Consider the following 27,887-nt stretch of genomic DNA (forward strand, 5'->3'; position numbering starts at 1 on the left):
CCCTCAGAAGAGGGATTTTAACATACCACAGTGATTGCAGAAGTAAAATGTCCCCAAATTTAAATAAAAATATTGCCCATGACCAGTTCTAGCAAAGAGCAGTAGCCACTGTCACTTCTACTAGCGGTACACAGCACAAATTGCTAGGATGGTTTCTTAACCTGCAATTTCCAGCTGGGAACGGCGTGAAGCAGATTTCTGGTGAGCTGCCTTTGCTGGGTAGCTGCGTGGACACATACATACAAACAGAAAATTGCTGTACTTTTTTATTGTAATAGAAAAAAAATCAAAACATCACTTTCTGTCTAAAGATGTTATTAACATTTTAAAAATGGCATGGTGGAACCCCAGCAATACTTGACAGAACAGTAAGTGTGGGCAAAAGGGTTCTGCTCCCCTTCAGGAGTTCAGCTTCCCCGCTCCCCCTTGGTCAATCAGCTGGCTGAAGTTTGCCACCTATATACACTTACATACATTTCTCATTCTAGTTTATGTACCTATGAGTAGGTATGGCTGGGAGGAATGTTGGGTGCACAGACCTGCAATTTACGCGTAACCATCTTTGGAGAAAACGGGTTTCCTAAGAGGCCTACAGGGTACAAGGGTCTCATTACCCAGTAAGATCAAACAAACAGGATCCGCTCCTATAGTTCCTTTGCCACAATACACAGAGTAGGTCCAGAGACAAGGAGACCCTCCGGAGCTCCTTTGAGAGTACCACAGTTACCGCAAACAGAATGTGTCTGAGTGAAATTTTACCCACTGATACTCAAGTAGCAGCATTCTCTCTGCAACAGGGCTGCTCAGGAGGGGAAAAAGCAGACTGCAAAATGGCTGGGGTGAACCTCTTACATCCTGTCAGGAGGCAGGAAAGGAAAAGGCCCTGAAGCAGAAACCAGGCTCAGGACCTCTGAAGTGGACACACTTGTCATGCAACGAAGCATGGGGTAGAGACCGTGGTACTAGAGACCATGGTGCCTGTGCTTCCCTTGCAGAACAGCTGTACCAGCAGTTGGCTGTACCTGAAGTGATAGTTTGCTGAAAGAAACAACCACAGCTGTGCTCCTTGTGGGTACCAAACTAGCATACCCAGATGTTGTGCTGCATTGTATCAGCTTCGGTATACCTGTTCGACTGAGGAAGCTCTAAGATCTCTAACGTGCTATTGTGTTTTGTGGTATAGTCATGTCTGTACTTGGATGAGAGACCGGTTACTCTTCACAAAATAGACATGGAAAGAGTCTGGAGGGGATTACACAGACAACAGGAAAACTATGCTGTGGCTTACCAGAAAACAAACACTTGCCAATGCCTTCTCCAGAAGCACCAAAAGGTGCTGTATGGTAAGTAATTTACTACAGAATGCTCTCTGCATAATGGTTTGATGGTGAAAGACTGAAAACTTTGCATTAAGCTTTTGCATCTGTACTAACTGCTACAGTTGTCTCCTAGTCCAGTCTGCCAAATGAAACACTTAAGAAGTTGATGGCACGAGCACAGAATGACAGAAGGAAAAAATCACCACTGACAAGAAAACACATTCTGGGCTACAAAGGCCACCTGCACTCAGAGCAGCTACACAACTGCAAAAGGGACTGACAGTACCTGACTTCCACTCGTGTAGTGACTCTACAAGGTGCAGGGCAACAGAGTAACTGACAGAATGACTGAACTGTGGGTTTCTTCCATTTCATCCCCACAAAAATAACAGCATGAGAAACATACTAAACCATATTACTCTGGGAGAAAGATAGCCCAGCAGAGGAAAGACATCTCCTTTAGGTAATACGGGAAGTTTGAGATGCAGGACTGAGCTTGCAGCAATTGTTTGCACAACAAAGCACTGGAACCAAGGGCTATACTTTGCATAGATGCTTTCTTCAGCAGCATCTGGGATGTGCAATCCCCATTTATGGAACACCAGCAATGTTTTGGGGGTTTGCCCAATATCTTTCTTGTGCTCCTCCCTAAGTGTACTTGCTACAGAATTGTTCAGGAAAACAGTGTATATACACACATGAAAAGAAATCAATGTGCCTCATCTTTCCTTCCCCTGATTTTTTTTCCCACTGCAAATAATTGCAAAGCTATAAGAACTTTAAATTAGAAGATGTAGTATTGATACAATCTAACATCAATCTAAGGATAGGACTGCTTCTCCATGCATCCCAATCAACTCAACTGTTCAACAGAAAAGCTTAACTTTACTATTCCTCATTTTCTTTAAATCTGGGGAGACCTACCACTTATTTCTTTCACTTAAGCAGAGCACTCTCTGGGATGTACTTGACTGCTTTGGAGAGGGCAACAATATCAGAGAAAGCTGGAACTCCTACTCTGTCTGCAACTAGATGCTGAAGGCAGAATTGGCCTACCTCTCATTATTGTGCAGCTGCCATGCTATTCCTGCCTCACTGTACTGTAACTCTGGCTCAGTGAGGAAAAAACAGCTCTTGAGCAAAGGTAAAAGTTAACAGGATTCTATCCATCTGCTGACAAGCTTGCTTGAGAGAAAAGGAAGCTTACTTTCACCTAAAATTTGCTCATGAGGTTCTGTTCTTTCAGCTGGTTCTCTGCCTTAACACCCGGATCTCGCCTTATGAGGCTCCTGGTAATTTTCATTTGCAGCCTCCCACCCACACACAGCTAATTCCATTGGAAGTTTCAGCTTTGAAAGTGATGCTGACTAGCTCAGCTAGGCCACCCTTTCCACTCAGCTGTGCCATTGCAAATGCTCTAATCAGATGAGTTGAGCTTGTTGCCTGAGCAAATAACACAACGTTAATGAAATATGCATAAGACTAGTACTGGGACACCTTCACTTCCTAGGCTACAAATACTTCCTTTGTCTTCTTGCTACAGACTTCAGCAAATACCCCCAGAACACAGGCAGTGACAAGAGAAAGAGATGCGAGCCTGCAAGGGATGGCTAGGACATCCCCTTTACTTCAAAATGTGTAATGGGTGCTCGAGTGTTCATGGAATGAATTCCCACTTACCAGCACGGGAGTTATTTAGAAAGTGTCAGCCTAACCCAGGCAAGACAGCCTTTATAAATTAGTAGAACACTATTAGAAATTATGGCAATCTTTTTGGTAGCATTGTCTTACATGCACCCTGATAACCCTCTCCCTAGGAAATTTTAAAACTGGTCCTGTAATTTCCATAGAGTTAATTCTGATGGGAAATTATAAAATAGAAATCTGGTAGATTCGTGTTTAAAAAGGAAGAGGCATGGTGAGGCTGGGCACAACGGGTCACTCCTGTTAGCTCTGTCCATTATGTCTGCTGAAGGCATTTCCTCCAGGTGTCTGGATCTGGATGGTGTCCAGGAGGGGCCTTAAAGCTTGTCCAAAAGGTCTGAGAAGGCAAAGAAATAAACATATCAAATAGCTTGCTTGAACAATTTTTCCCATTTACTACTGAAACGGGCTCACTTCCTAGACTGGAATCAAATCAGCATAAATGGAAGTAAAGTTGATGAACAGACTCTCACTTTTCACTGCAAGCAAATTAGATTTAACTTATCATACAGAATTCACTGTTCAATAGCTAAGGATCTTAAGTCTGATTTTATATAAAGGGAATTCCGAGTCCTAACACACCCATGCTGCTAATGTGGTATTAGCGTGTCTGAAACTGGCTTTCAGTAATTCATTCTACTTAAGCATGCGAATGAAATCCCTGTTATGCAACTGCAGTTCTTCATTAAGCACCACATCAGTATTAAAGACTAGAATAGCCCCTAGTCCCCTTATAAGACAGTGATTCAACACACAGAGAATAATGTCTGTTGCAATCTGTAGCACCAAGTTTGTCTTCTGGTATGACTCACTCTGTTACAGACTGACTGAGAGATCTGAGGAAATAAGAGCCCAAGGCAGAAGATGTGTCTCTCAGATGATGTGGTATACCACAGAAATAAGAAATAAGAGAAATAAGACCTAAACAATGGAGCTAAATCACCCTGCTGGGATCCTCACTAGTTCAGAGTACAACAGAAGAGGTTGAGCTGGCCTACCTTCATTTCCTCTCTTTCATACTTTTTCCATTCAGTTCTAGCTTTAAAACTACACCAACAACTTTAAAATTACATCTCCCTTGCCTCTTCACGAGCAAAACTGACATCTCCACTACAGTTATGGTGCTTAGAGTATTAGACGTGACCTTTGAGATATACTGGTTTCCCAAGACAAAAAAAAAAACACAAAAAACAGCTACCAAACAAAATAGACACTTGCATCACTTTCAGAAAGTCCCTTTACATGTCTGGTCACATGAGAGGCCCTTACAAAATAACTAATTTAAGATAAAGACAGAAGAACAACCTTCTTTCACACCTTCTCAGTAATGCCAGTGCCAGTTAGCACCTGTCATACAGTGTTGTAAGCGTTAAAGAAAGCAAACAGCATCTTCTCCTTAATCTCATGCTGGTTCTCACAGAGCCAGCAGAAACTGGTACTGCTGCCTCTGTCAAATATTTAAGCATTAGCATGAAGCAATACACTACAGCGAGAAGCAGAACGTATACTCACGTGGCAAGAACTTCAGATGGAAGGTCAGTGATGTAGGAAGGGATTTTTCTTCCTGTCAGGAACTGTGCCACTTCATTACTGAAGGTGTTGCAGTTATGTTCAAAGATATTATAAGAGTCACTTCTGTGCCACAGGAAAGGAATTGAAACATGAAAAGAGAGACTCAGCAATAAATCTAACAAGAAAAACTTAGACCACTAATGAGGATCATCTCCTTATATCAGCACTTTTCTCCCCTTCCCAACAAAGGGTGCTAAGTCAAGTACGTAAAATACAGACATCAATTCACCTTCAAATTCAATTGAATCAGGGTGGAAAACGACATCACTCTGCATCACTGACTCTATACAATGTTTTTTGAAGGGTAAATGAGGTCAGGTTTCTTCGAGTAAAACCACAGAAGGAATAAGGAAAAAAAAATCACAGGAATTATTGACATTGAAATTTAGCCAGAACACTAAATGCTACCATTTCCTATCCTCTTGAGAAGCTGACAAGACTCTTTAACAACCAAGACCTTGCTTTTACTTATCTGAAAGTTGGCAGTTTTACTAACAACACTTCACCCGTGACTCATGAGACAAAACACTATTTACTGAAATATTTCATACAGTGCCTTCGTTTTCCCTGGTGATCCTCTCAAAAGCATTTTAGGCGTTATTCCATTTTGAGAACAACAACAACAGAACACAAAAATACAACAACAAACCAAACAGTGAAAGACTTCCTGGTAGAATATCCTCCCAGCCTAGCTCAGGGCTGGCACACGAGAGGGTTGCCTAGTTGTACGTATCAGTTCCAGTCTCATATCTGGAGAGTACTAATACACTAGGCAGAAAGAGTTTTGTGAACGGGATGGGTTTCATAAGACCTTTCTCCCTCTTTCCCTAAAAGTCTTTTTTTTTTGGCATTCAGATTTTATAGCAAAAGCTGCTACTTACCGGAACATAGATTCCCCCAAAGAAGACAGATATTCCAGAAAAATTTCTTCTGTGACTTCAGTGTTCCCCAGGTCAACAACCAAGTCTGGGGGGCCAAGCAGCGTTCCTCCCTGTAAAAATTAACATCCAGAAAACAACATTAAAGTCAACAGACTGAATTATTTTGGGGTCCGATGAATTGAGCTATGGTTTCTCTAGGCACAGAAGGAGGAACTTTTAGTTTATCAAGCAAGGAGCCCTACTGGCCTTCCCCATTCACCACCCAGAGAATGAGAGGTTATGTGCCGAAAGCTCTAAAATACAGAAAAATTCTGCTTTAGAAGAATGGCCCACCAGTTTCACCTCTCCAATGGCAAAAAGGTTTGTCAAAGCATCATGGAGTGTTTGCTTCTTTAATCTTAAAAAGAGTTCCTTGAGTTGCCAAGTCTGCATGCAAAGACCATCCCCACAAAATCTAACAGTGTCACTGGCATCACATCTGCAGCGTCTGTCTATCCAGGGCATCACTGGTGGGGGCAATCCCCCAACCTGTATTTAGCTGGGCTTGAACCCACTGTCCACATTCTCTTCCTCAGATGCCCAGGGCAACCATGGCAAGCAGACACATCTGGCTGAATTCAGAATTCTCTTCACTTGCTGCTTTTCTAAGTGACACAAGCAAATCTGATCTGTAACCCTACCACAAAACTATCTTGCCAGAAAACTAGGGTTAACTTACAGGTGCACAGCTGGAGATTCCCCCACTGTCGAAGAAGAACTCATCCTTATGGACTATTATGGAGGTATGCCTGCCACAGAGAATAACAAACAGGTGAAACAAAGGAAATATTTAACCTAGCACATTAATCACCAGTAAAGATATGTGGTCAAGGTCATTGCGAAGTCAGTAACTGAAGGAAAAAGTCAATGCGTTTCTGTGAGCAGGAACAGTATCTGCTGAGACAGGAAAACAAATGGAAACAATGATTATCAACCCTACCGTAACACTGTAGGAGGCTGGGAAGGAGGGCTCAGCTAAGTGCCTGAGCATGAACGAACATAGGAAGATAGGGACTTCCACACCACCGTGAGATCTCCAGCAGCCCCTTTCCGCTAAAGGCTTGAGGGTGAAGTTACAGAGATAGCCACAGAGCTAGCTCTGTCTCTGCTGACAGAAGTGTCTGACTGGTAGTAACCCACTGAGAATAAGGGTGGGCGATCACTAGAGATGGCTTGAGAGAGACAGAAGGTAGTCGCCTTTTTTTGTTGTTGTTTTAAACTTTCTGAACATGACCTACAGCAAACTAGGAAATGATTTGCAACTGAACATAGCCATGGTTCTTACGTACCAGGAGGCTAGATTCTCTAATACCTTCTTCCCACCTACTCTTCTATTCTCACGTTCAGTCCTGCCTGCAATCAGAAGACAGTGTCTGGGACAAGGACAGTACCCTGAACCCTTGAAAACGGGTACAAGAGAGCACAAAACACAACAATGACTAGAAACGCTGTTCTCATGAGATCCTAGCTTTGATTCCAGAGGTTTAACCAGCACCTGACTGTACGTAATTTTACTGTCAATCTGCATTCAGGAACAGAAAGTGCCTTGGTATCTCTTCAGTGCTAAAGTGTTCTTAAGATCTGCAGCATATATAACCTCATATTGATAATGCTTCCTACGCCACAGGAGTTAACACACATTACGCAAGTTAAATCTAGTCACTTACCAGATGCCTTCCAGCTGTTTCCCTGTATGCAGAAAAAAGAAGATAGTTGTTAGCAATGTATTCTCCAGATTTCAGCCTACCTTCTGTCAATCACAAAGGAACCTCGCCTGTTATTTCACCATGACAGCATCCCCAAAGACGCAACTTTCATCCCAGAGTCACTTCTAAAGAAGCGGCATGTCTTTTTTTTCCCCAGCTGAACTACTCTGTCCACACCAGTGCCTTACATTTTTCCTCCTGCACGCAGAGCTGGCAATTCCACCCTACCCTGCCAGTGCTTACCTTCCTCGGGCTTTTGCCTACAGACCAAGGAAAGAAACCTTATCCTACAGTTACAGAGTCTTCAGTCAGGGCCAGAATAGTTGAGTTTTGCACTGATTTCACAATCGCAAGCGGTCTGCCAGCACAGAGCACTCAGTTTGCTTTCTCAGTGACTGATCTGACTTGAACCAACTATCTGTGGTGATGGTCTCTACAATCAGCTGTCCCATGGCTTCCCCACCTCTTAAAAACTAAGTGAATGTGTGGAGGGGAATTAATGTTGCAATTTATACAAGTTATAAAATCAAACTGTGTGTTTTGCAGAACACAGCAGCAGCAACGATACACTTCAGGCACAGCTAAACTGATAGCACGACTGCGTTTTAGAGAGAATCCCTTCTGAAATTCTGTTCCAGTTCCCTGACACATCTTTTTCAAGTGTCCTCAGCACACCACCTCGCTGTCCTCTATATCCAGGCAGCACCTCTCCCGAGAACTTTTGCCATAGCCTCGCTTTTAGATGCCAGAATGTGATTTGATCACCTGCAGGTTTCCTAGAACTAGACCAAGAACACCGTAGACAGACGACAAAAAAGCCAGCTGAACACAAGAGGCATTGTGCCAGTAAGAATTTGTTAAGAAAGTGCTGCTGGGCTAACTGTGGGCCAACAGCCTTTGCTCTGGTTCGCACACCATCTGTTCGCATCAGATGGGCATCAGGCCTCCCAAAGCCCGCTGCAGACCTCAATTCCTGAGTTCTAGGCCACCACGTCCAGGTATTTTTCTCTTCCTTTCAATTTCTCTCCTTTCAACGAAGCTTCAGAGCTCTGGTCTTTTTAAAATAAAGAAATAATAACCAGTTCTATTCAAACGCTTGTGACAATAATACTTTTCTTGGCTATCTTAAGAGCCACCGCCTTGCCAATCCTCCGGTGAGGATAATCCTTCAGGACTTCCAAGAAAGGGACACCTACGTGTCCAGGTAAGGAACGAACAGTCACTGCTGTAATTTCCTCACTTAAGTTTGACGCAAAATAGGCACAAAAAATAGGTGCCTGCTTCAGATGAGGGTCACACACGAGTGGAGGCAAGGAAAAGCCTGACTGATGTCTGTACAGTCACAACAAAGTGAGCACACGCGGCCTCGTTGTAGGTGGACTGATCTGTCACTACCGTGGCCCACAGCCAGGCAGCAAGCGTATTCTGTCATCCTGTTGCACAGAAACGTGGGCACGGAGCAGGAGGGAGGCCAAAAGATAGCAGCAGCGATGAGAGAAGCGGAGCAGCGTGTCGCAACATCTCAGGAGGATCTGCTGCCTCTTGAGCATGTCCCACCCCACTAAACTGGATCCTCCGGCCCCTGTCCCACACCTTGCCCATCAGAGCTTTCGCCTCGCATGCTGGAGCTGCCAGAAGGCGGTGATAGCACAGCTCAGCAGCAACAGCAGCTAGGTAGGGCACAGGGCGCTGCCTTCAGCAGCTGGCCTACCACCTTGGCGTTGCACAGGTCATGTTCTCTTTATCTTAAGAAATTAATACATGTTTGTATTTACAATAAATCACCGTTTTCCAAGAGGAAACGGTTTCAAAGGCAGCACAGACTGGAATTGTACCTGCACCCTTGTATGCTAAACACAAAAAGAACGTCTTAGTATTTACTTTCACATGTACACACACTTTTCCAGCAAGCAACAATGAAAGGTTTTCTACGGAGTTGCCAGTTTGCACCTAGATTCTGCGTGCAGGTGGAAGTCACTGCAGACACCGACAACGTCACAGGTGCTACTGGGAGCCTGCTTATCTGGCTACAACACCCACCTTAGAAGATCACTGCAGCAAAAGCTGAACACGCGGGGCTGCTCCAGCAAGACTGCAGCTGGCAGGTTAAGGCAGGCGATCCTGCCCCTCTGTTCAACACTTGTGAGACCTTTTCATGCTCGGTTTTGAATCCCACAATACAAAAGGTACTGGGTTGATGCACTGGGCTGGACAACTCACTGTACGAAGGAGTGGGTGAGAAAACTGGGTCTGCTCAGCCTCGAAAAGAGAAGGCCATGAGTTGTTATTGCTGCCTACAGTTACCTAGTGGGTATAGAGAAAAGGGAGCCTCGGTTCTGGAGATGCTCAGAACTCAACTGCTCAAGGCCCCAAGCAATCTGTTCTCACTGGATCTACCTTGAACAGGACCTCCAGAGACCCCTTTCCACCACTGTGGTTCTCTGAATGCACAAAGACAAAAAAAAGCAAACAGAATTCAGGGAAGGAACTTCACATTAATCTGTGCTCCAGCCGGGGGGCTCCTCCCTGGCTGCTACACCCCAAGTCCACAGTCAACAGCAGAGCAGCTCTGGGCTAGCACAGCTCCACAGGGCAGGTCTGTCTGAGGCCAGCTTCTGCCAGGCGCTGCTTTGAATGGAGCTGCTGTTTCTGCTTAACCCCTCTAAGACACTAACCAGGCTGGCACCGTGGAAAACATGTGCCAGATCTGCAGTGCTGATGACAACAAGGCACCCATGGTAGCTCTCCAGCCTGTCGCAGACAAAACAAAATCCCCTTCTGCCACTGGTGGGCTGTACTTGGCTAGAGAAACCACTTAGGAACGCAGTGCAAGCCTCCCCAGTGCCAACGCAGTTGGGCAGTCCCACAGCTGAGAAAGCTGCTGTTAGGAACCACGGCTGCATCACCCAGAGGTAGCCACGGCCAAGAGCTGCCGGTATGCTGCTGCAGTTTCACCGCCACGCTCCTAAGAAGTGGAAGTAAAGCAGTTAGGACAGCCTGAATAACAAGTTATGCCTTGTATCACGGACAATGCCCAGCAGCAGGCACGAAATACATTGCTCGCAGCCTCTGAAGGTACAACACACACACCAGCCCTAACCGTACGGCCAGGCAAGGATCTGCACTGCTGTTCCCACAGCCAGTTGCCCAAGGCAAGTTGTATCCAGGCCCGGCAGCGACACTTCCAGTAAACCTGCTGCTGGCAGCATTGCCCAGCTTCACAAATTGAAGGCCAGGCTTGCCAGGGAGCCGCCCCAAATAATCCTCGAACAGGAACGTCCAGATGGGACGGTATTTGTTGAGCACCTGCTGTTCATCCAGGTAAGGCAAGGCAACAACAATAAGATGCAAAGGGAGTTTAAATATTCTGAGAGACTTCTAGTTGTTGAGAAGGAAAGGGTATTGCAAATTTAGCTGAAGGCACTTAATCAAACAACAATTAGTGCACGTGGCCAAGTTACCAGGTATCAGCTGTCCCGCTGTAATTATCTGTGGGCAAGCTCAGCCTGCAGTAAACACGGGGTAATTCAGTTTAATTTCAGCTGCTGCCATTACAAGCTGATGTGAGGCAGATCACTGTTTGTCACAGATGAAGAACACGGGCACGGAAGTTACTGTGCCATAGCTGTGAGATTCCAGGATGATAGCTCCTTCAGCTTTGGAATGGCGATCAATACCCGACCTCTTAAGTCTTTCTTTCACTTGCTTAGGCGCTCATATGGATATTTCCTGAAGATACTCAGCAGAACTCAGGAAGGGATGTCAATTACGCATAGATCTGTGCACTTAAGCATCTCAAAGATTTAAATAGCTGAATGAGGCCAAGTTCCATCTGGCAATTAAACGTGTTTTTTGTTGTTGTTGGCTATTATTTTTGTTTCTAACATTCATAGCGCAAATAGCTTTCTTGCTCAAGTACGTACCATAGAAATATGAGAAAAACACAACATTCAAATGCGTTAAAAAATTGCAGGAGCCTCAGCGTAGTTACAGAACAGGGAGAATGGAATGGATTTGTTTGTTGTGCTGATTCAGGAGACTGCCATCATGAGCACATGAGGGTATTTTGAAAGAAAACAAACCTGAATAATTTTAGAATATAATTAAATCAGATTACTTCCATGCTTGGGTTTATCTGGAAGGCCAAGCAAAAGGAAGATTAGATGCTCACCAGTCTATTTTACAGGCAGAGTCAATTCGTTAATCTTGTGGCCCACGTGATGTCGTTTATTCCTGTGCATTTTAAGCATCAAGTGAAAACAGAGTTTGCATATTAATCCAAATTATTAGACTGAAGGGCAGAAGAGCTGAGACTTGAAGGAATTATACAAGGAGCTGGATGTTTATCCCATTCAGAGCTTGTCGTTTGTCCCTCAGCTCAAGAACAACTTTTTAAAATGGAAAATTAGCCTAATTAGTCAAATACTTTCTCCTACATGATATCCAGGGTATTCAACTGAAGGAAAAGACTAAGAGAGGGAGGAGGGTGCTTCATTTCCCTTCTCCTCGAGGTGCCTGGAGAGACCAAGCAGGGAAGACTGTGGGAGGGAACTGCCCTTGATTTTCATGAAATCCCTAGCAAGTGTTTTGGAGCAAAGCTGATTGGATCTCACAGCAGAGCAATTCGATGCTTTTTAGAAAGTGTGGAGGTGAGGTAGAGTAGTGTGCTGGGGCTAGGAAAAAGGAACAAAGCACAAGGTGCTTTCTTTTGGCAGTTATCTTTCACTCTAACTCTTTCTGGGCTGTTAGGTCCTTACAGCTAAACGCACTACTGCCAGCCAACTCACCCTTAATTCGACCGCAGTGAGCCAAAGCTGCTGCAGTAAACCGAGGTCCTGCCCATTCTGTGAGTCACGTGGGCAATAGCCTCCGTTACAGGACAGGAGAACTTAAAGAGCTGCAAGACGTTTTTCTTTAAGCCCACGATGCAATGGGATTTTAATCTTCCTTAAAGATTTCTCTCAATATCATCTTCAAACTCAGAACAATTCAGCTTGCAGTGCTGTTATCCTCCCTGTTATCCACCTCCCACGGAATCAGGTGCATTCCATTTTCTGTTCTGCAAACAAATCTCATTTCCTTCAAGCTAACATTTATTATTATTAGATCACGTAGCTGGACAGACAAACGTGGTCTCACAGACTGAATGAAGGAGAGCAGACAGTACCTGCAGAGAAGGTAGAGCAACAGCACACAGAAGTTAAACATGCCACACCTGATATCAGAGCCAATTGAACTTTAGTGTTTGGTCACTTAGAACAGAAATATTCACCAAAAAGTTACAGGAAACTCACAGAAGAGTAACAAGAACAAAAACAGTCTGGGTAAAAATGAATAGACTTGCCAAGAGAGGTGAAGATGTGCCCAAGGGGCATGAATAAGTCACTCCAAAACCTGCAACAAACAATGCTGCGTGGCTCTGCTGCTCGGGTACATCACTCAGCCACAACAGAGAGACCTGATCTTGAACGGGTCAGGATAAACCGATCCTCGAATGCTGCACGGACGTAATACATAATACCTCTGGATCCCATTAGCACAGCTAAAGGCATCATGTGGTGATGCTCCCGCAGCAGCCAGCCCCGTGAGGAGGAATTCAGCCCCTGTTTGACAGAGGGATCAGTTACAGAGTCACAGACCGGTTTGGGTTGGAAGGGACCTCAAAGATCCCCTAATTCCACCCCCCTGCCTTGGGCAGGGACACCTCCCACCAGAGCAGGCTGCCCAAAGCCCCATCCAGCCTGGCCTTGAGCACCTCTGGGGATGGGGCATCCACAGCTTCTCTGGGAAGCCTGTGCCAGGGCTTCACCATCCTTATAATGAAGGATTTCTCCCTTACATCTAACCTAAACCTACGTTCTTTTAGTTTAACGCAATTCCCCTTGTCCTATCCCTATACTCCCTGACAGAGCCCCTCCCCAGCTTTCCCGTAGGCCCCTTTGGGTACAGGAAAGCCGCTGTAAGGTCTCCCCAGAGCCCTCTCTTCTCCAGATCACGCTTGTTCTTCTCGCTAAAGCACGGGTATTTCAATATAGGCAACGTTACAGAATTATCGCTCAAAGCAATAGCGTTTCAGTCAGATGTGGTATCCACGGAAAGAATACCGTAAGTAGACTTGACAAACGTTTGGCGCCAAGTAACCCAATAAATCCTTTTCTCTTCAGTGTCTGACTTTCCCCGATAACGCACAGCTTATGAACGGATGAAAGAGGAGGGGAAACAGCTACCGGCCGCCTGCAAGTTAACGCACAGAGAAGGAGCAACAGTTTCAGAAGCCAAACGGGAATGAAACAGTTGGGTGCAGGAGGCGAGACGAGCGCTCCCTCCATCACTTTGCTCTTCGGGAGGTTTCTAAAAGCAACCCGGAGGTACGACAGACCTGGGCGAAAACGCGCAGGAGACATTTAACTGGGAGGGGGGAAAAAAAACAGGGGCGAGGGACCAACCTACGCCGTGTGCCACGGGTAACGCAGCCGGCGCCCTGCCGCTGCCTCGTCACTGTGACCAAGCAGGCCTCGCTGGCCCCGTGCCACCGCCGCCGAGCTGCGTCCCGCGGGGCCGCGAGGGATCCACCGGGGTCCCGAAGCGTCGCCTCCCGGTACCGGGCCTCCCAGAAACGCGGCACCGAAACACCGCGGGTGGCGCGGGAGGCACCCGACCCACGAGCGGGCACCGCGCGTTTATTGACACGCAGGAAGCTGCGGGATGCCGGCACCCGCGGCGGGCAGCGAGGGAGCCCAGAGCCGCCGCTTGACCCCCGGCACGGCACGGCCAGGGCCGCCCCATTCCGGTGCGGACCCGCGCCCGGACCCCCGGAGCCGGTGCTGTTAAAGGCTCCCGGCGCTGCTCCCCCCGTCCCCAAGCCAGCCGCAGCCGGACAGCCCCGGATCTCCCGGAACCGGCAGCCGGTCCTCGCCCCCCGGCCCCTTCCCCGCTCCCCCTTCCCCTCCCCGCCGGCGCCGCGCTTACCGAGCATCAGCGGGCTGAGGCGGCGGGCCATGCCCTTGGACAGGTCGTACACGTAGAGCTGCACCGGGTGCAGCGCCGGCGGCTCCTCCATGGGGCCGCGCGGTGCCGGCAGCCGCCCGCCGCAACGGGGCTGGGGGGGGGGGGGGGGGGGGGGGCGGACGCGAACCGGCGGCGGGGGCACGGGAGGCGGTGGCGGGGCGCTGCGGGGTGCGCATGCGCGGCACGCAGGGCCCGGCGGCGGCACCGCGCCGTTATGCAGCGCGGCCGTTCCGCCCCGGGGCGTGGCCACGGGCGGGTGGGCGGGGTTTCGCGGGGTATTCCCTCTTCTCATTGGGCAGAGGCGCGGTGAGTGGCAGGCGGCGCCCGGCGGTGGGGGCACCGCCTCCATTTTGCCCCTCTCCCCCCCCGCCCGCCGGCCATGTCGGAGTGGGTGTCCTACTACCGCGCCGAGCGGCCCGGCGACGACGAGGAGGAGCGGGAGGAAGGCGACGGCCATGAGGAGGGCACGGAGGCGGCCGGTGAGGCTCCCCGCCGCCCCCCCGCGGGCACATCGAGGCCCCGGCCGGCGGGGGGCCCTTCTGCAAGCCGTTTTCCCCCCCTTTTCTCCCAGGGGACTACAGGTTCTCGGGCCGGGACAGCCTCATCTTCTTGGTGGATGCCTCCAAGGCCATGTTCCAGCCCTGCGAGGACGAGGAAGCAGCGACGCCCTTTGACATGACCATGCAGGTGAGGCCGGGCGGCCGCCCCACGCTTGGCGGGCCCCGAGAGATATTGGCATGCACAAGATTTATTTCCTTGGCCTCCCTAGTAGAAAGGGAACGGTAACGAAAAATAATAAGGCTGTGCGCTAAAAAACCACAAAACATCTTGAAAAGCAACATCTTGAACTCTTTCTCCTGGTGAAACTTAGCTTAAAGCATTCGTTACGGTTCTGCCGTGCGCCAGAATCAACTCATAGAAACTGCCAGCTGCCAAAGACAAAAGACTTTTGCACTGTTACTACAACAAATGTTCACGTTTTGACCTGCGTGCATTCTTTTCAGTGCATCCGGAGCGTGTATACCAGCAAAATTATTAGCAGCGACAGGGACCTGCTGAGTGTCGTGTTCTATGGCACACAAACGAACAAGAACTCCGCGGACTTCAAGCACGTCTATGTTCTTCAGGACCTGGACAATCCAGGTAAAGGCAATAAGGAGATAGGAAGGTTTATGGAGAGGGCAGAGATAAAAAAAAAAATAACAATCTGTGTAGTATTGTCAGTAACTGGCCTCTGAAAACAGAGCTATCAGGTAAACAAAAAGGTTCTTGTTAGTGAGATGCGTTTTGGGAGGGTGGATTTAGAAATTTAGTGGAAGCTTAGAAACTTAATGGGAGCTTAGCCTTTTCTGTTATAGTTTGTTCAGATCTCCTTCCTGTGTCTTTTTTCTCTATTTTACTGTGGTCATCCACTTGCATCTGTTAAAGCTAAGAGGATCTCAAAAGAACTCTTGAAAGCCCATCATGTGCTGGCCATACTTCAGAATAATATGTGGACATTATAAGGAACTGCAAGTTACAGCTGGTGGAGAATATCACAGAATCACAGAGTGGCTGAGGTTGGAAGGGACCTCTGGAGGTAATCTTGCCCAACCTGCCTGCTCAGCCAGGGTCAGCTAGAACACGTTGTCCAATTTGTTAGCTGTTTTGGGTATTTCGTCTCAATTTTCATAGTAAGTTTTGCAGTTCTTGATTTTAGCTCTTCCGTTTTGTTAGGATTACCTTGCATGCACTTGTTAACAAGAGTCCCAATAGTTGAATTGGAAAAGTTAGTAGCAGTGCAATGAATGCATGCTTGGCGCTACAGATTATCTGACAGCTGAGAGTTGTAGGGGGACTCTGTCTACTAACTTCAATAACTGTCTTTATCTCTGGGGAGGTTTTATTTCATTTTCTTAACTAGGAGGTGCAGTTTAGTGCTTTTGCTATCGTGCTTTAATAACACATGGGTTTTCCTGTAAGAACTGTGCCTTGTCCTACTTTCAGAATTAATTACAAGTGGGACCTGATAAGACTGCCCAAGGTTCATCTCTTTTCTTTGGAAAATAGTGCCTTAGAATTCTAGCTCATCCTTTTTCCTCCTCCTTCCCTGCTTGGCCTTTTTACCTTCATTAGAGGCAGTAGCTTCATCATTCCAATAAAGAGTGTGGATGAAAGGTAGATGTTGTTAAAAAGGAAGAGAACCGTACGTTTACTGCCACTGGAGAGCCACACGGAAAAGACATAGTATTATTAGTTATTATGTAGTTGTTATAAAAACTTACGGTATTAATTAAATGAAAGCTGAGGGTGAAAATGGGGAAAAAATGACGTTTTCAGATGAGATTTCAAGAGTGCTGTGGAATTTGAGTGAAGGACAAAGGAAGAAGCTCTGCAGAGTGCAGTAGGTGAAAAATGGAAACTTGTCTCACTTTTTAGAGTTGTGGGAGAAGACAGAGGAACTTCTTTTATATGGCTGGAGAAAGGAGTCATACTTGGGCAGGAGTAATCCACAGGTCTTTAAAAAGGCCATCAATACCTGACTGGAATGGTGCTCTGCTCCATGTGGTGATCTACGGGCTGAATCTCACTGCTAGACTGATGCTATCAGGCATGCAGGGCAAAGGAGCAGGAGGAATTCTCAGCCTTCCAAAAGTGCCGTGGAGACAGGATGCATTTCAGTCTCCTCTCTGTTTGCTGGTGGCACAGAATTCCACCATTCCTCTGAAGTGGGTGCAATTGGTGCGTTTTCCGCTGAGAACTTGTCTTTCCAATTCAGGGTGTGTGTGATGCTTTTATCGCTGCGTGTTTTCCCCAACAGAAGGTGCCCCACATTGGTGCCAGGGCACTTTGCCTCCTCTTGCAGGTTTTTTCAGCTGATAATCAGCTTACATTATTGAAAAAGTTAGGCCATCTCAAACAGTTTTCTCAGATAGGTGTTGGAAGTGCACCACTACAGAGCTGTTAGGGGACATTACTCAGGTATCAGCTGCAAGGAACCGTCGGCGCTTATTTGGAAGAGTTTGCGGTACTTGTTTCAGTATTTCTAATATGTGCAAACCCTGTTATTTCCCTTAGGGGCAAAGCGAGTTCTAGAGCTGGACCAATACAGGGGAGAAGAAGGACAGGCGCTTTTCCGCGAGACCTTTGGCCACAATGCTGACTATTCACTGGGTGAAGCGCTCTGGGCCTGCTCTAATCTGTTCAGCGATGTCCGAGTCAGACTGAGCCACAAAAGGATCATGCTTTTCACCAACGAGGATAACCCTCACGCCAACGACAGTGCCAAAGCCAAGCTGGCCAGGACCAGAGCTGGTGATCTGAGGGACACAGGTCGGTATTCTCCCCTTTAACGTCGGCCTGGAATTTGAGACGATAAAAGTGATGTGATGGGTCCTTGCAGCAGATGTTAAAATGCATTGCAGGTTCCTGATGGAAAAAGAACGTAAAATCATTAGAACTAAGGAATCTTTTGGGTGCTTTCTAAATTAGAAAATTTGGTATCCAATCTAAATTAGAAAATCCATTATCCAACCTGGTATCCGACAACGAACACTTATTTTCTAGGGTCTCTCTATCTACCCTTATACCATAAATCAGAATTAGAGAGGGCCATGGAAAACAAACTATTCTACTTCATTGTTCTGCCTTTTTCCAGGAAGGGAATAATAACACTAGGAAGGGAAAAGTAGTACTAAGTCAACACAAAGGAAGGTTAATGATTGCATTCTGAATTAGCTGAAGAACAGCAACCTCGGCTCAGAGATTGGAGAGCAAGTGCTTTGTTAGTTCAACTATGCAGCTGAGATAACCATTGTTTTTTGAGTTCAGCATACATGCTAGTCTAGAAGCTCTGAGGCATCCTTAATCCATCAGCTCTTATAACTGGGAAAGGGGAATTTCTGAACTGATTGCTTCCCTCTATGCCTGAAGGAAGATTATGTTTTAAAGGAGCTTATCAGAGCTGTTTCATGCACAACGTTGATGCAATTCTTAATTAGGGAGGGAACCTTTTGCATGCGACATTGCTTTGACTGAAGATTAAGAAAGTCTTTTGCCTTTTTCTCTAGAAACTTTCACATCTGGGGCAGATGGGGCAATTTGGATCTTTCTCTGTCAATGACAGAGAAATCTGAGAGTGTTGTGGAACATGCCAGCGTAAGAAAGAAGCAGTTCCTGTCATCCTCCTGTCTTCTACTTTCTTTCTAGGTATTATCCTGGACTTGCTGCACTTGAAGAAGCCAGGAGGGTTCGATATCTCTTTGTTCTACAGGGACATTATAAATGTAGCAGAGGATGAGGACCTTGGGATCCAACCTGACGAGTCAGGGAAATTGGAACATCTCATGAAGAAAGTACGAGCAAAGGAGACAAGGAAAAGGACTTTAGTCAGGTGTGTGTCTAGTTACGGTATGTCATTCACTGGAAGCAACTGGATTTTATTTTCAGACTGCATCTCACCTACCTCTTCTGGAATGATTGGTTGGTCTCTAAAGTCATCAGTACTTAGATTTGTCAGGCTTAATTCCTAAGCCTGAGATTGGTGTTTCTTCCTTAGCTTCCAAGTATATTTGTCCTTGGTGGGTAACAAGAGCGAAGAGTGAATCTAGGTGTCCTCTTCTCAACCAAGTGACATCTCCTGCATTAAGGTTGGCCAGAAAGTATCATACTGAAAAAAATGACATCATCGATTAAGTAAAATACCTACCAAAAAACTTGTGGTCTAAAATGTTCAGTTTATAGTGCAATCAGATTGAAACGAGGCTTTGCTTACTAGAGTTAACTTAGAAAAAATTAATCTCAATGTGACTGATAGGTATTTTGGTCTGTAATTAAATAGTTATATGTGGCCAGCGTGTCTAGGCTCTTGGTATGGATTCACACAGCCTTGATATTCCTGATCTCTTACTGAAAGATTAGAGATACTTACAGAGAGATTAAAGGGATCTTGACAAAGCGGATGGAAAGTATTTTTGGAACCACCTACTTCATAACAGTTGATTTTATTGAGTGAATTCATGGCAGAATGATGTGGGTGCACAGTACGTAAATGAACATTACAGCCTGATTTTTTTAAAAAATATATTTAAAAAAATCCCAACTTGAGCTGTTGTTACCAGCATTCTTGCTCCTGCTTGCAACTTTATTTTTCTCTTCTGGGAATGTGCCTCAAGTTTTCTAATACCCGAAGAGGAAGAATCCTGTATCAGTGATATCTTTGAGAGGAGAGCAAGTAATATTCACAGTAATTCACTGTCCTGCGCTCAGAACTTTAAGATTACCTTCAATTTTAAACTTTTCCGTATGAATTTTTCTCTTAACGATGTATTTTAAATCATGGTGTTGGTTGTCTTGATGGATTTCTTTTGGGGAATTTTGCTTTCTGCTTGAACGGTTGTGTGAATTCAGAGGTCATAGTGCGTTAAGCACAAGTGAAGTTGCCCAACCATGAACTTGTCCTGTGCTCTACCTGAGGGTAGCTGCCCTTCTGAGTGATAAAAGGTGGAAGAAATTTGGTAAATGAACTGTGTTTAAATAATTTTTATGACCAGAATTGACAGCATTACAAGAATGTTTTTACACAACTGAAATTAGGGAGAAAGTAATAATATGCTTCCAGTAACACATGTGATTTTGGGGGGAAGAGGAGGTTGGAGACAATAAATTATCTGGGAAATTACTGTTTTTTTTTCTGTTTGTTTGTTTTAAAAAGTGATGGTTCAGAAGTCTCAAGTCTGTATCTGCTTTTTTTCACAGGTTAAATCTATATTTGAACAAAGATCTGTCTCTTTCTGTTGGTGTTTACAGTCTTATTCAAAAAGCTTACAAGCCATATCCAGTGAAGCTGTATCGGGAAACTAACGAGCCAGTTAAAACAAAAACGAGGGTATTTAATGGAAAAACAGGCAGCTTGCTTCTGCCTAGTGATACAAAAAGGGCTCAGGTAATGTATTACGTGTCTGCTTCTTCCTGTCACTGTGATTGTCAGATGGAGAGGTGCGGGGAAATGCTCAGCCTTTGCTGCTTTTGTTTTGTATTTCACTTTCAAGATGAGATGCAGAAATATTTACATCTATATGCCCCTGGGGATGGTGCGGTCACTTTGTAAGTTATGCAGAGAGAGAGTGGGTTGTTTCTCTGGCGTGACTCTCAAGGGAAAGCATAGCTGCTGGTAGCAGTGCGCTCGGGAACACCGGTCATTTCTTTCTGTAAGGCAGAGCTGGGTTGGCAGCATCTGACCTTGTATGGCCTTGTGCTGTCACTGCTGGTGATACCGTTTGATTCATTAGGAACTTATTTTGACCACTTTATTAAACATACGAATGTGAATCACAGAGGGGTTTTGGAGCTCTTCTCCAAAGCAAAAAAGGCATAATTAGCTTAGCTTATTTATCTATTTATTAATTTGTTCTTTGCTTTGTCTTCCTGCTTGATAGCCTGGCTGATGTAGATTGAATGATTGTCACGTTCTGCTCAGGCACAGCCTTACTTCAAAGCGGGATAGCCAGTTGCTAGGTGTGTTGTCACAAGTGCACTTTGTGTTTCCTTCCATACCAAAAGATCATGAAGTTGTTTAATTATTAGTTTTATTTATACTGGACATGAGTGTCTTGAAATAAAATACAGAAGATAAGCAGAAAGCTGAGTATCAAGCCTTTACATGTCTACCTTCTGCAGGCGCGCTACAATACATTTTCATTTTTGTGGCGTATGAGTGATGCTTCAAAAGTGTTGGTTCTGCCATGAGTAGCTGATGTGCATCTGCTGAAGCAAGTTTAGAGCCAGGGATCTGAGAAGACCTCTGGAAGTGTCTGGTCCATCCCAGAGCAAGACTCAGGAAACTGCATCAGGTCATTCTGGGCTTGTTTGGGGCCTGCTCTGAGTAACTGCAGGGATGAGATGTGACAGCCTTTCTTGTTCCAGGTTTTAACCAGTGGCTTGGGAAAGTGCATTTTGCTAATGTCCAGTCCAGATTTCCCTTGGGATAACCATTGCAGACTGTGACCTGCCATTTCAATGTGCAATAATGTGGAGAATTTGCTCTGTCTTGTCTAAAACCCCCTTTTCAGTAGTGGAAGACAGCAATTGCATCCTCTTCTTCACCTCTCTCCTCCAAGTTTTCTTCTGCTGTCATCATTACTACGTGTTCTTCTCTGGCTCTCTGTAATTTAGGTGTATGGGAACCGCCAGATTGTGCTGGAGAAAGAGGAAACAGAAGAACTAAAACGATTTGATTCTCCAGGCTTGTTTCTGATTGGCTTCAAACCACTTTCAATGCTAAAGCAGCACCACCATATCAAGCCCGCCCAGTTCATCTATCCTGAGGAGTCCCTAATAAGTGGTAAGCAAGGAAGGCAAGAGAAGATTCGTCACCTTATGTTAGGGTAATCGGCTGATTCATAGCCTGTTTGGGTGGCGATCATTGAGTGTAAAATCTTCGTCTAACTTAAAAACTTGCTAATGTTGAAATGTATAGAAATGACTTTTACTGCCCCTCTCAGTTGCAGTTAAATTTTTTCTTCAGTAGCAGAAAAGCTGATTGGGCTTTGTGTTTTGTTCAGGAAAAGCAGCTAATCAAACTAAGCAGATGTAGCCCCAAAATATTTGGTTTTATCATTCATGAAAGTGAAGGATCCCAGTACCTGACAAGAAGGCAAATGTGGTAAAAAACAAAGAAACCAAAACCAGTGAAGATAACTGCAGTTTTCAAGTCCGTATCAGTTACGAGTGTAAACACAATACTTGGGAAGTGTGGTTGAATTAACACTTTATTGCCTTGGGAAGAGAGAAGGAGAGGATGCTTAAGACTGTGTTTTCTCCCTTTTTTATCTATCTTTGTAAGTTAATTCATCTAGAAATACAGTATTAATCCATCCCAAGCTGCATTCATAAAGGAAAAGGTCCAGCTCCTCCATCTGCCAGCGGGTAATGAGGGCTGAGTTACAACCTTGCATTGTCTGACTGAGGAAGAACCTTTACACTAGCTTCTTCAGCTTAGCAGTTTCCTGAATGAAACACGTTACTTGTATGTCAGGTTTTTTTTGTAACCACTCTATCTGGTGAAGTACAAAGCAAACATATGTGGTTAGGCCTCAAGGGGGAATATTGCAGTCTGAATTCTTAATTTGTTACTTCTGCATAAAGTCCTATGATGTGCTGCTATTCCTGTGTCCGACCTGACCAGAGTTACGCTTTGTAGATACCTCTTTCCAGTTTTCAGCCTTACTTCATTTCTCAGGTGTTAGTGTTTTCAGTCCTTTGCCCAGAACTCTCTCAGCTCTGGTCATGAGAGACAATGTGAATGTCATTTTAGAGGTTTCTCCCTTCCAAAAGTTGCTTTCTACCTCTGAAAATATTGCAAGCATTTCAAAGAAGTCACAGATAATGAGTCAGTAATATCTAGGGTTACATTCCTGAACAAAGGAGCAAATCTGTCAATCTGACCAGTACAGTCTTTACTTTATAGGGAGTACAACTCTATTTAATGCCTTATTGATAAAGTGCTTGGAGAGAGAGGTGATGGCGCTGTGCAGATACACCATCCGCCGGAACACCCCCCCTCGCTTTGTGGCCCTGGTTCCCCAGGAGGAAGAGGTGGATGAACAGAAAGTGCAGATAGCTCCTCCAGGTATGGGAAGAGATGCTTGCTTTCCCTACTCTGTGGGATGGAGTCAGTATAATAGCCTCCTGCGTTGTATGAAAATATTCTTGGTGCTGTCTTGAAGCTGGGCAGAGCGCTCTCCAACATCATTTTTCTTCAGTTTTGTCATTGTAAGCATCTGATGTTGCATCTGTTTTTAAAGCCTCAGTTGCATCTGTGCTTGCTCAGGTATAACATGGCTACAGTATTTTCCCTGCCTTCTACCTCTTTTTAGCAGATTCAAGTAACCGAGCTAAAAGATAAAAGATAAAAAATTGATCCTCGCACCTTATCAGCTGAGTGGGGAATGATTTAGGGACCACAGGCAGACTCTTGGTCTTTTGCATTTTCTCTCTTAGTTAACTGGAAAATCCTCTACTGGGAGAATGTAAAGTAGGGGAATAACGTTGCTTGTGTACAATGTAAAGCATTTCAGAAATAACATCTAAGCATTAACCAGATTTTCAAGCAAGTCTTTTTCAAGCTCATATTTAGTGAAAGATGGGGAATGTGGAGGACAAGTTACTGTGATCTTCTACGTAAAAAAACAGGTCACAAGTTTCCAGCTTTTAGTTATGCATTTAGTAGGATTCTTTTCCAAAAAAGCCAATTGTGGTGTTGGGTATTTACATTGAGATTGGGATTGGATGTCATAGTGTAGGCATGAGGAGGTATTACTGATTGTTGCTGCTTGCAACAAAATAGCTAGAAAGTTTGGGGAATCATCAGACCTACCTATTTACCACCTTGGTCTTTCCTATAAATCATGGTTTTGAGGATGTGGTTTTCAATAATTGTTCTCTCGCTGTCTCTGTTCTGTGCAGGTTTCCACGTCATTTTCCTACCGTATGCAGATGATAAGCGGAATGTTGATTATACAGAAAAGGTGCCAGCCAGTCAAGAACAGGTGAACAAAATGAAGGAAATCATTCAAAAACTCCGGTTCAAATACAGGTACATGGAGACAAATAGTGTGTGGGGTGCACATAGGGAAGAGTGCACAACACTATTGCTTGCTCTGTTGTACATATTTTTCAGCAGCAGTTTCCACACGATGAGATTTTGGTGCATGTGTTGACTAAATAGATATAATTGGGATGTTTCTTCATACCTACTAATTTAATCACAGAATGGCTGAGGTTGGAAGGGACCTCTAAAGATCAGCTAGTCCAACCCCCCTGCCGAGCAGGATCACCTAGAGCATGTTGCGTACGATGGCATCCAGGCAGGTTTTGAGTATCTCCAGAGAAGGAGACTCCACAACCTCTCTGGGCAGCCTGTTCCAGAGCTCTCTAGCATTCTTTAACAGGTCTACAGTAAATGTTTTAGAAAGACATAGTTATGAATACATTGGCTGTAAAATATTCAACAGCTTAGTAGTGCAAACTCGGTGGTCAAGCCAGGCACCTTAAAGGTTGTGGTTACAGTAGTTGGACAAGACTTTGAACTGCTCTTTAGATTTGATCTGGATTTTGTTCCACAGTATGGCCAAGCATCCTTGTGCAAATGTTGCTGTTGTTTACGCATTATGGGGATATGTCAGCTATAGGTCTAGGTAACTTAGCAAGCCTTGCTAGCTCCATTTCATAATGCAGTGTCTTGCATATATAAATTACATGCAAGTTTTTACTTAGAAGGTCCCAATGTACCTCGAGTGTGGGAGAGCACCTTGTTTCCCAAACATAAAATGTTTGCTTGTGTACATCAAGAAAAGCGTCTCTTGCCCCGCATCATTGCAGACACGTGGATAAAATGCATTTAGTGAGGAAACTTTCAAGAGATAATGATTTGCCTAAGCAAATTGTTTCCATTTGCAATAGTCTTGTACAGACTTTATTCTTAATCATTCTGAAATGCCCAGGCATCATGTGTTATATGTAGCATGTTTTGGAATTCTTTATAGTATTGCTCTGGTTCTCTGGGCTGTTGTAATTTGTTGCAGAGGTACCCCATTTTGTTGTGGTACCAATCTATCACAAATTAAATTTGGATGAGAGTATGTCAGAGAATAGGCCTTCTTCATCATAGCTAGGACAAATTTCATGAAGTGCTCTTAGGGGACAATTTTTTTATGTGTGTAGAAAGTAGCACAGGTGGTATTAATGCAGGACGCCTCTGTCCATCTCACACAGCTTTTAACATTGTGGATACGTGACAGGGATGGTCATTCAGCAGATAAATTGAAAAGAGGAAAGCAGTTCTTCCAGTGAGATGGACTGATGTGTGGAAAGGAGGGAAGTTTTACGTTGAAATAGGTTGGCTGGAGATCTTACGTATCTTATCTGGCTTCTCAGCAGCATGAACTGAAATTTTGGGGGATTCTTGACAGGACTGACAGCTTTGAGAACCCGGTTTTGCAGCAGCACTTCAGGAATCTGGAGGCTTTGGCGTTGGATATGATGGAACCAGAACAAGCTGAGGATCTGACAAGTGAGAATTACTGGTGCATGTGATGGGCAGTAGGATAAAGGGCTCTTGACGTGGTCTGTTTGAAGTCAGAGATCTGGTGCTACAAAACCAGAAGTCTTCTAGAAGAATGTTTTAGTCTTGTGCTGTTCCAAGATGTAGAATTCTGGATGTGTCTTCAAGAATTCTTCTTCAAAAATTATTTGTCTTCAAGAATTTAATTAATACTTTGGTCTGATAAATTGGCAGCATTTCTTACAGAATTATTATTCTGCTAGGAGGCAGTGATGCCACCTTGTGGCTGTGACGATTTATATATAAGAATATCTCAAAGGGTAGAAACTTACTTTTGAAGGGGAAGGCTGTTTGTTTGTTTGTTTTGTTGTTTTAAATTTTGTCGTACTCTAGGAGTAGTATTAGAGCAGTTATTTGTTTCTTCTGAAGTGATGCCTAATAAATAATCTAGGTCCCCATGCTAGGTACTGTACATGACAGAAACATGACAGATACATGACAGAAACAACCTGTTCTGCAACAAACCGCTTGTAACCTTAGGTAGTGAACTGCTGTAATTGTCCAAGGTTAGACCTAGGTAAAGGTGCCACCAGCTGGGAGATCTGTATCACTTCTACCATGTACGTTTTGTTCCGTGTATATATTTACTGTTCAGGGATATGTGTGACACTGTTGCACGTGTATGATACAAATCCTTGATATTATCAAGAGCTGTGAGTTTCCCATCTGTGATTATCATAACATCGCTCTTTGGATTTTGCATGCTTGCAAGATGCTTGCATGCTAGTTTTTACAGAAGCAAGATTGTGTCTTGTGATGTGCTTGTTTAGACTCCTGTATTTGCTCTGTTTTTAAGAGGGCAAATCTTTCTCCTTTCTAGTGCCAAAGTCTGAAGAGATGAGCCGCAGGCTGGGCAACTTGGTGGAGGAGTTCAAGCAGCTGGTTTATCCTCCTGATTACAACCCTGACTGGAAGGCTGCAAAGCGAAAACAAGGCAAGTAATGACAGTGCAGACACGCGACATGGTGTGTGTTTTCTTTTTTTTTGTTGAGGCTTCTGTGTTTTCAGTGATTCGTAGGGAGCACAGGGTATTTTGGAATCCAGCTAGACAGCTGCTGGAATGAGAAACTGCACAGTGAAAACCCAGAGTGGTATAAGAAGGAATGTGGTTAAATTGTTTTATATATATATATATATATATATATATATAAAAATATATTTTATAACTTCAGGTTTTACAACAGAGAATTAAAATTATTAATACTTTAAGTCTGTGTTTTGAGTGAGGAAACAGACTTTTATTCATGGGATAGTTTTGCAAGTCCAAGATGGGCATCTTTAGCAGTACATATCTAAGTAATGCCCAAGTACATACGTAGTTTGGGAACCTGTGAAACTCTGCATAAAGGAGGAGTGTCAGCTGAATTCCCTCTGTGAACACAAAGTTTTGTTCTTGCGTTTGAGATCCTATCAATGAAATACTGTATCATTTATGTAGTAAGTGACACCTTTAGAAAAAAAACGTAGAGTGAGTGTGTAGATAGCCATTAAAGTGTCATGCTAATGGCTATTAACTGTGGTGTGTATAAGAAATGCTGATGTCTTTCTATTTAAAAACTTTTTTTAATCTTGGTGGTATAAAATTTGTCTTTCTAGCCTATGATGGTGAAGCTGACAAGAAGCCGAAGATAGAAATCTCAGAAGATTCACTGAGGAGTTACGTGCAGGCTGGCACTCTAGGCAAGCTCACTGTACCTGCTCTGAAGGATGCGTGCAGGCTTTATGGGCTGAGGAGTGGGGGGAAGAAGCAGGAGCTCATAGATGCGTTAACTGAATACTTTAATAAGCACTAAGCGGGAACAGAAAGCCCTGGTTGACTTCCATCTGCTTAAAGATGTGATTGTCTTAAGTGTATGCTGAATCTGTTCAGTCTTGCTATGGAAGAGAAGGCTAACTGTTGCTGAGCCAGCAGTGGAGAAACTTCCTCGTCATTACAAATAATCTCTGCAAACTTGGATTCTGTTCACAGTAGCCAAAGGCAGAATTAAATTTCCTGCTAATTCAGGTCGCCCACTGAAAGCGAACACAGTTGTGCCTTCCTGGTTTCTTAATAAAAGTTATTTTGGACTTCTTTGCAACACCAACTATACCATCTTTTCATCAAAAAGACGGCAAAACTCACTTCAACGTGAGTAAGAAAGCAGAATGATCCGTGTTAGTGGCACTGCATGCATTCATGCAGCAGGTCAAGTTCCTAACACAGGATGTAAATGTAGTGGGTTACTCTGCTACTCTCCAAAACTGCCAGCATTAGTACTTGTAATCAAAATTGGGTTCTTTTCTACCATCGGCGTTACAAAGATTACCAGCAGATCACAGAGGAGAAAATCATTGCTGGTGATCAGTAGCCAACTGTTGGGGCAAAATGCCAACGCTTCGTAAAGCTGCTCAGCCAGGTCTTCCATTTTGAAATGGCAACTGCAAAAGCTGGTTTAAAAAAAAGAAAGAAAAAGTCGTGTTCCCTGGAGGGCTGCAAGCACTGATGACAATTAAATTACTAAGATGGCACAGAGCTTTTCCACCTCTGTAGTGAGTATGAGTCAGAGTATTGAACAGG

At 44.6% G+C, this 27,887-nt stretch overlaps 2 protein-coding genes across 3 annotated transcripts; one reads left to right on the forward strand and one right to left on the reverse strand.

Annotated features, from left to right (window-relative positions):
* Positions 1 to 253: 253 nt before the first annotated feature.
* On the reverse strand, positions 254 to 14,456 carry DESI1 (desumoylating isopeptidase 1). 2 transcript variants are annotated; one of them, XM_080595577.1, is made up of 6 exons: positions 14,191 to 14,456; positions 7,183 to 7,204; positions 6,195 to 6,264; positions 5,477 to 5,586; positions 4,536 to 4,658; positions 254 to 3,360 (listed from the first exon to the last, which is right to left on the reverse strand). In XM_080595577.1, the coding sequence occupies exons 1-6, from the start codon at positions 14,279 to 14,281 to the stop codon at positions 3,267 to 3,269; spliced, it is 510 nt and encodes a 169-aa protein (XP_080451703.1). In that variant the 5' UTR covers positions 14,282 to 14,456; the 3' UTR covers positions 254 to 3,266. The 2 variants fall into 2 exon arrangements, with proteins under 2 accessions (XP_080451703.1, XP_080451704.1); XM_080595578.1 differs by lacking the exon at positions 7,183 to 7,204 and having other exon boundaries at positions 14,191 to 14,420.
* An 86-nt stretch (positions 14,457 to 14,542) lies between these two features.
* Positions 14,543 to 27,408, forward strand: XRCC6 (X-ray repair cross complementing 6). The gene is made up of 12 exons (XM_080585472.1): positions 14,543 to 14,708; positions 14,801 to 14,916; positions 15,234 to 15,372; positions 17,287 to 17,541; positions 18,418 to 18,601; positions 19,966 to 20,152; positions 21,382 to 21,550; positions 22,676 to 22,837; positions 23,674 to 23,803; positions 25,179 to 25,279; positions 26,151 to 26,264; positions 26,927 to 27,408. Exons 1-12 carry the CDS (start codon positions 14,609 to 14,611, stop codon positions 27,121 to 27,123), a joined length of 1,854 nt encoding a protein of 617 aa, XP_080441598.1. The 5' UTR covers positions 14,543 to 14,608; the 3' UTR covers positions 27,124 to 27,408.
* The last annotated feature ends 479 nt before the right edge of the window (positions 27,409 to 27,887 follow it).

This window comes from Anser brachyrhynchus (assembly GCF_964034855.1).
Source record: "Anser brachyrhynchus genome assembly, chromosome: 1".
Taxonomy (NCBI): domain Eukaryota; kingdom Metazoa; phylum Chordata; class Aves; order Anseriformes; family Anatidae; genus Anser; species Anser brachyrhynchus.

What these genes read in the sequence shown, in the direction of transcription:
- DESI1 (XM_080595578.1), bottom strand. Translation starts at nt 14,405, where the DNA reads ATGCGCACCCCGCAGCGCCCCGCCACCGCCTCCCGTGCCCCCGCCGCC. An exon ending in TTGGGGGAATCTATGTTCCG is followed by an intron (nt 4,659 to 5,476) that starts GTAAGTAGCAGC and finishes CCTGTGGCACAG; the next exon opens with AAGTGACTCTTATAATATCT. An exon ending in CCATCTGAAGTTCTTGCCAC is followed by an intron (nt 3,361 to 4,535) that starts GTGAGTATACGT and finishes TTGCCTTCTCAG; the next exon opens with ACCTTTTGGACAAGCTTTAA.
- XRCC6 (XM_080585472.1), top strand. Translation starts at nt 14,609, where the DNA reads ATGTCGGAGTGGGTGTCCTACTACCGCGCCGAGCGGCCCGGCGACGAC. An exon ending in TGAGGAGTCCCTAATAAGTG is followed by an intron (nt 21,551 to 22,675) that starts GTAAGCAAGGAA and finishes TTTACTTTATAG; the next exon opens with GGAGTACAACTCTATTTAAT. An exon ending in GGCTGCAAAGCGAAAACAAG is followed by an intron (nt 26,265 to 26,926) that starts GCAAGTAATGAC and finishes TTGTCTTTCTAG; the next exon opens with CCTATGATGGTGAAGCTGAC.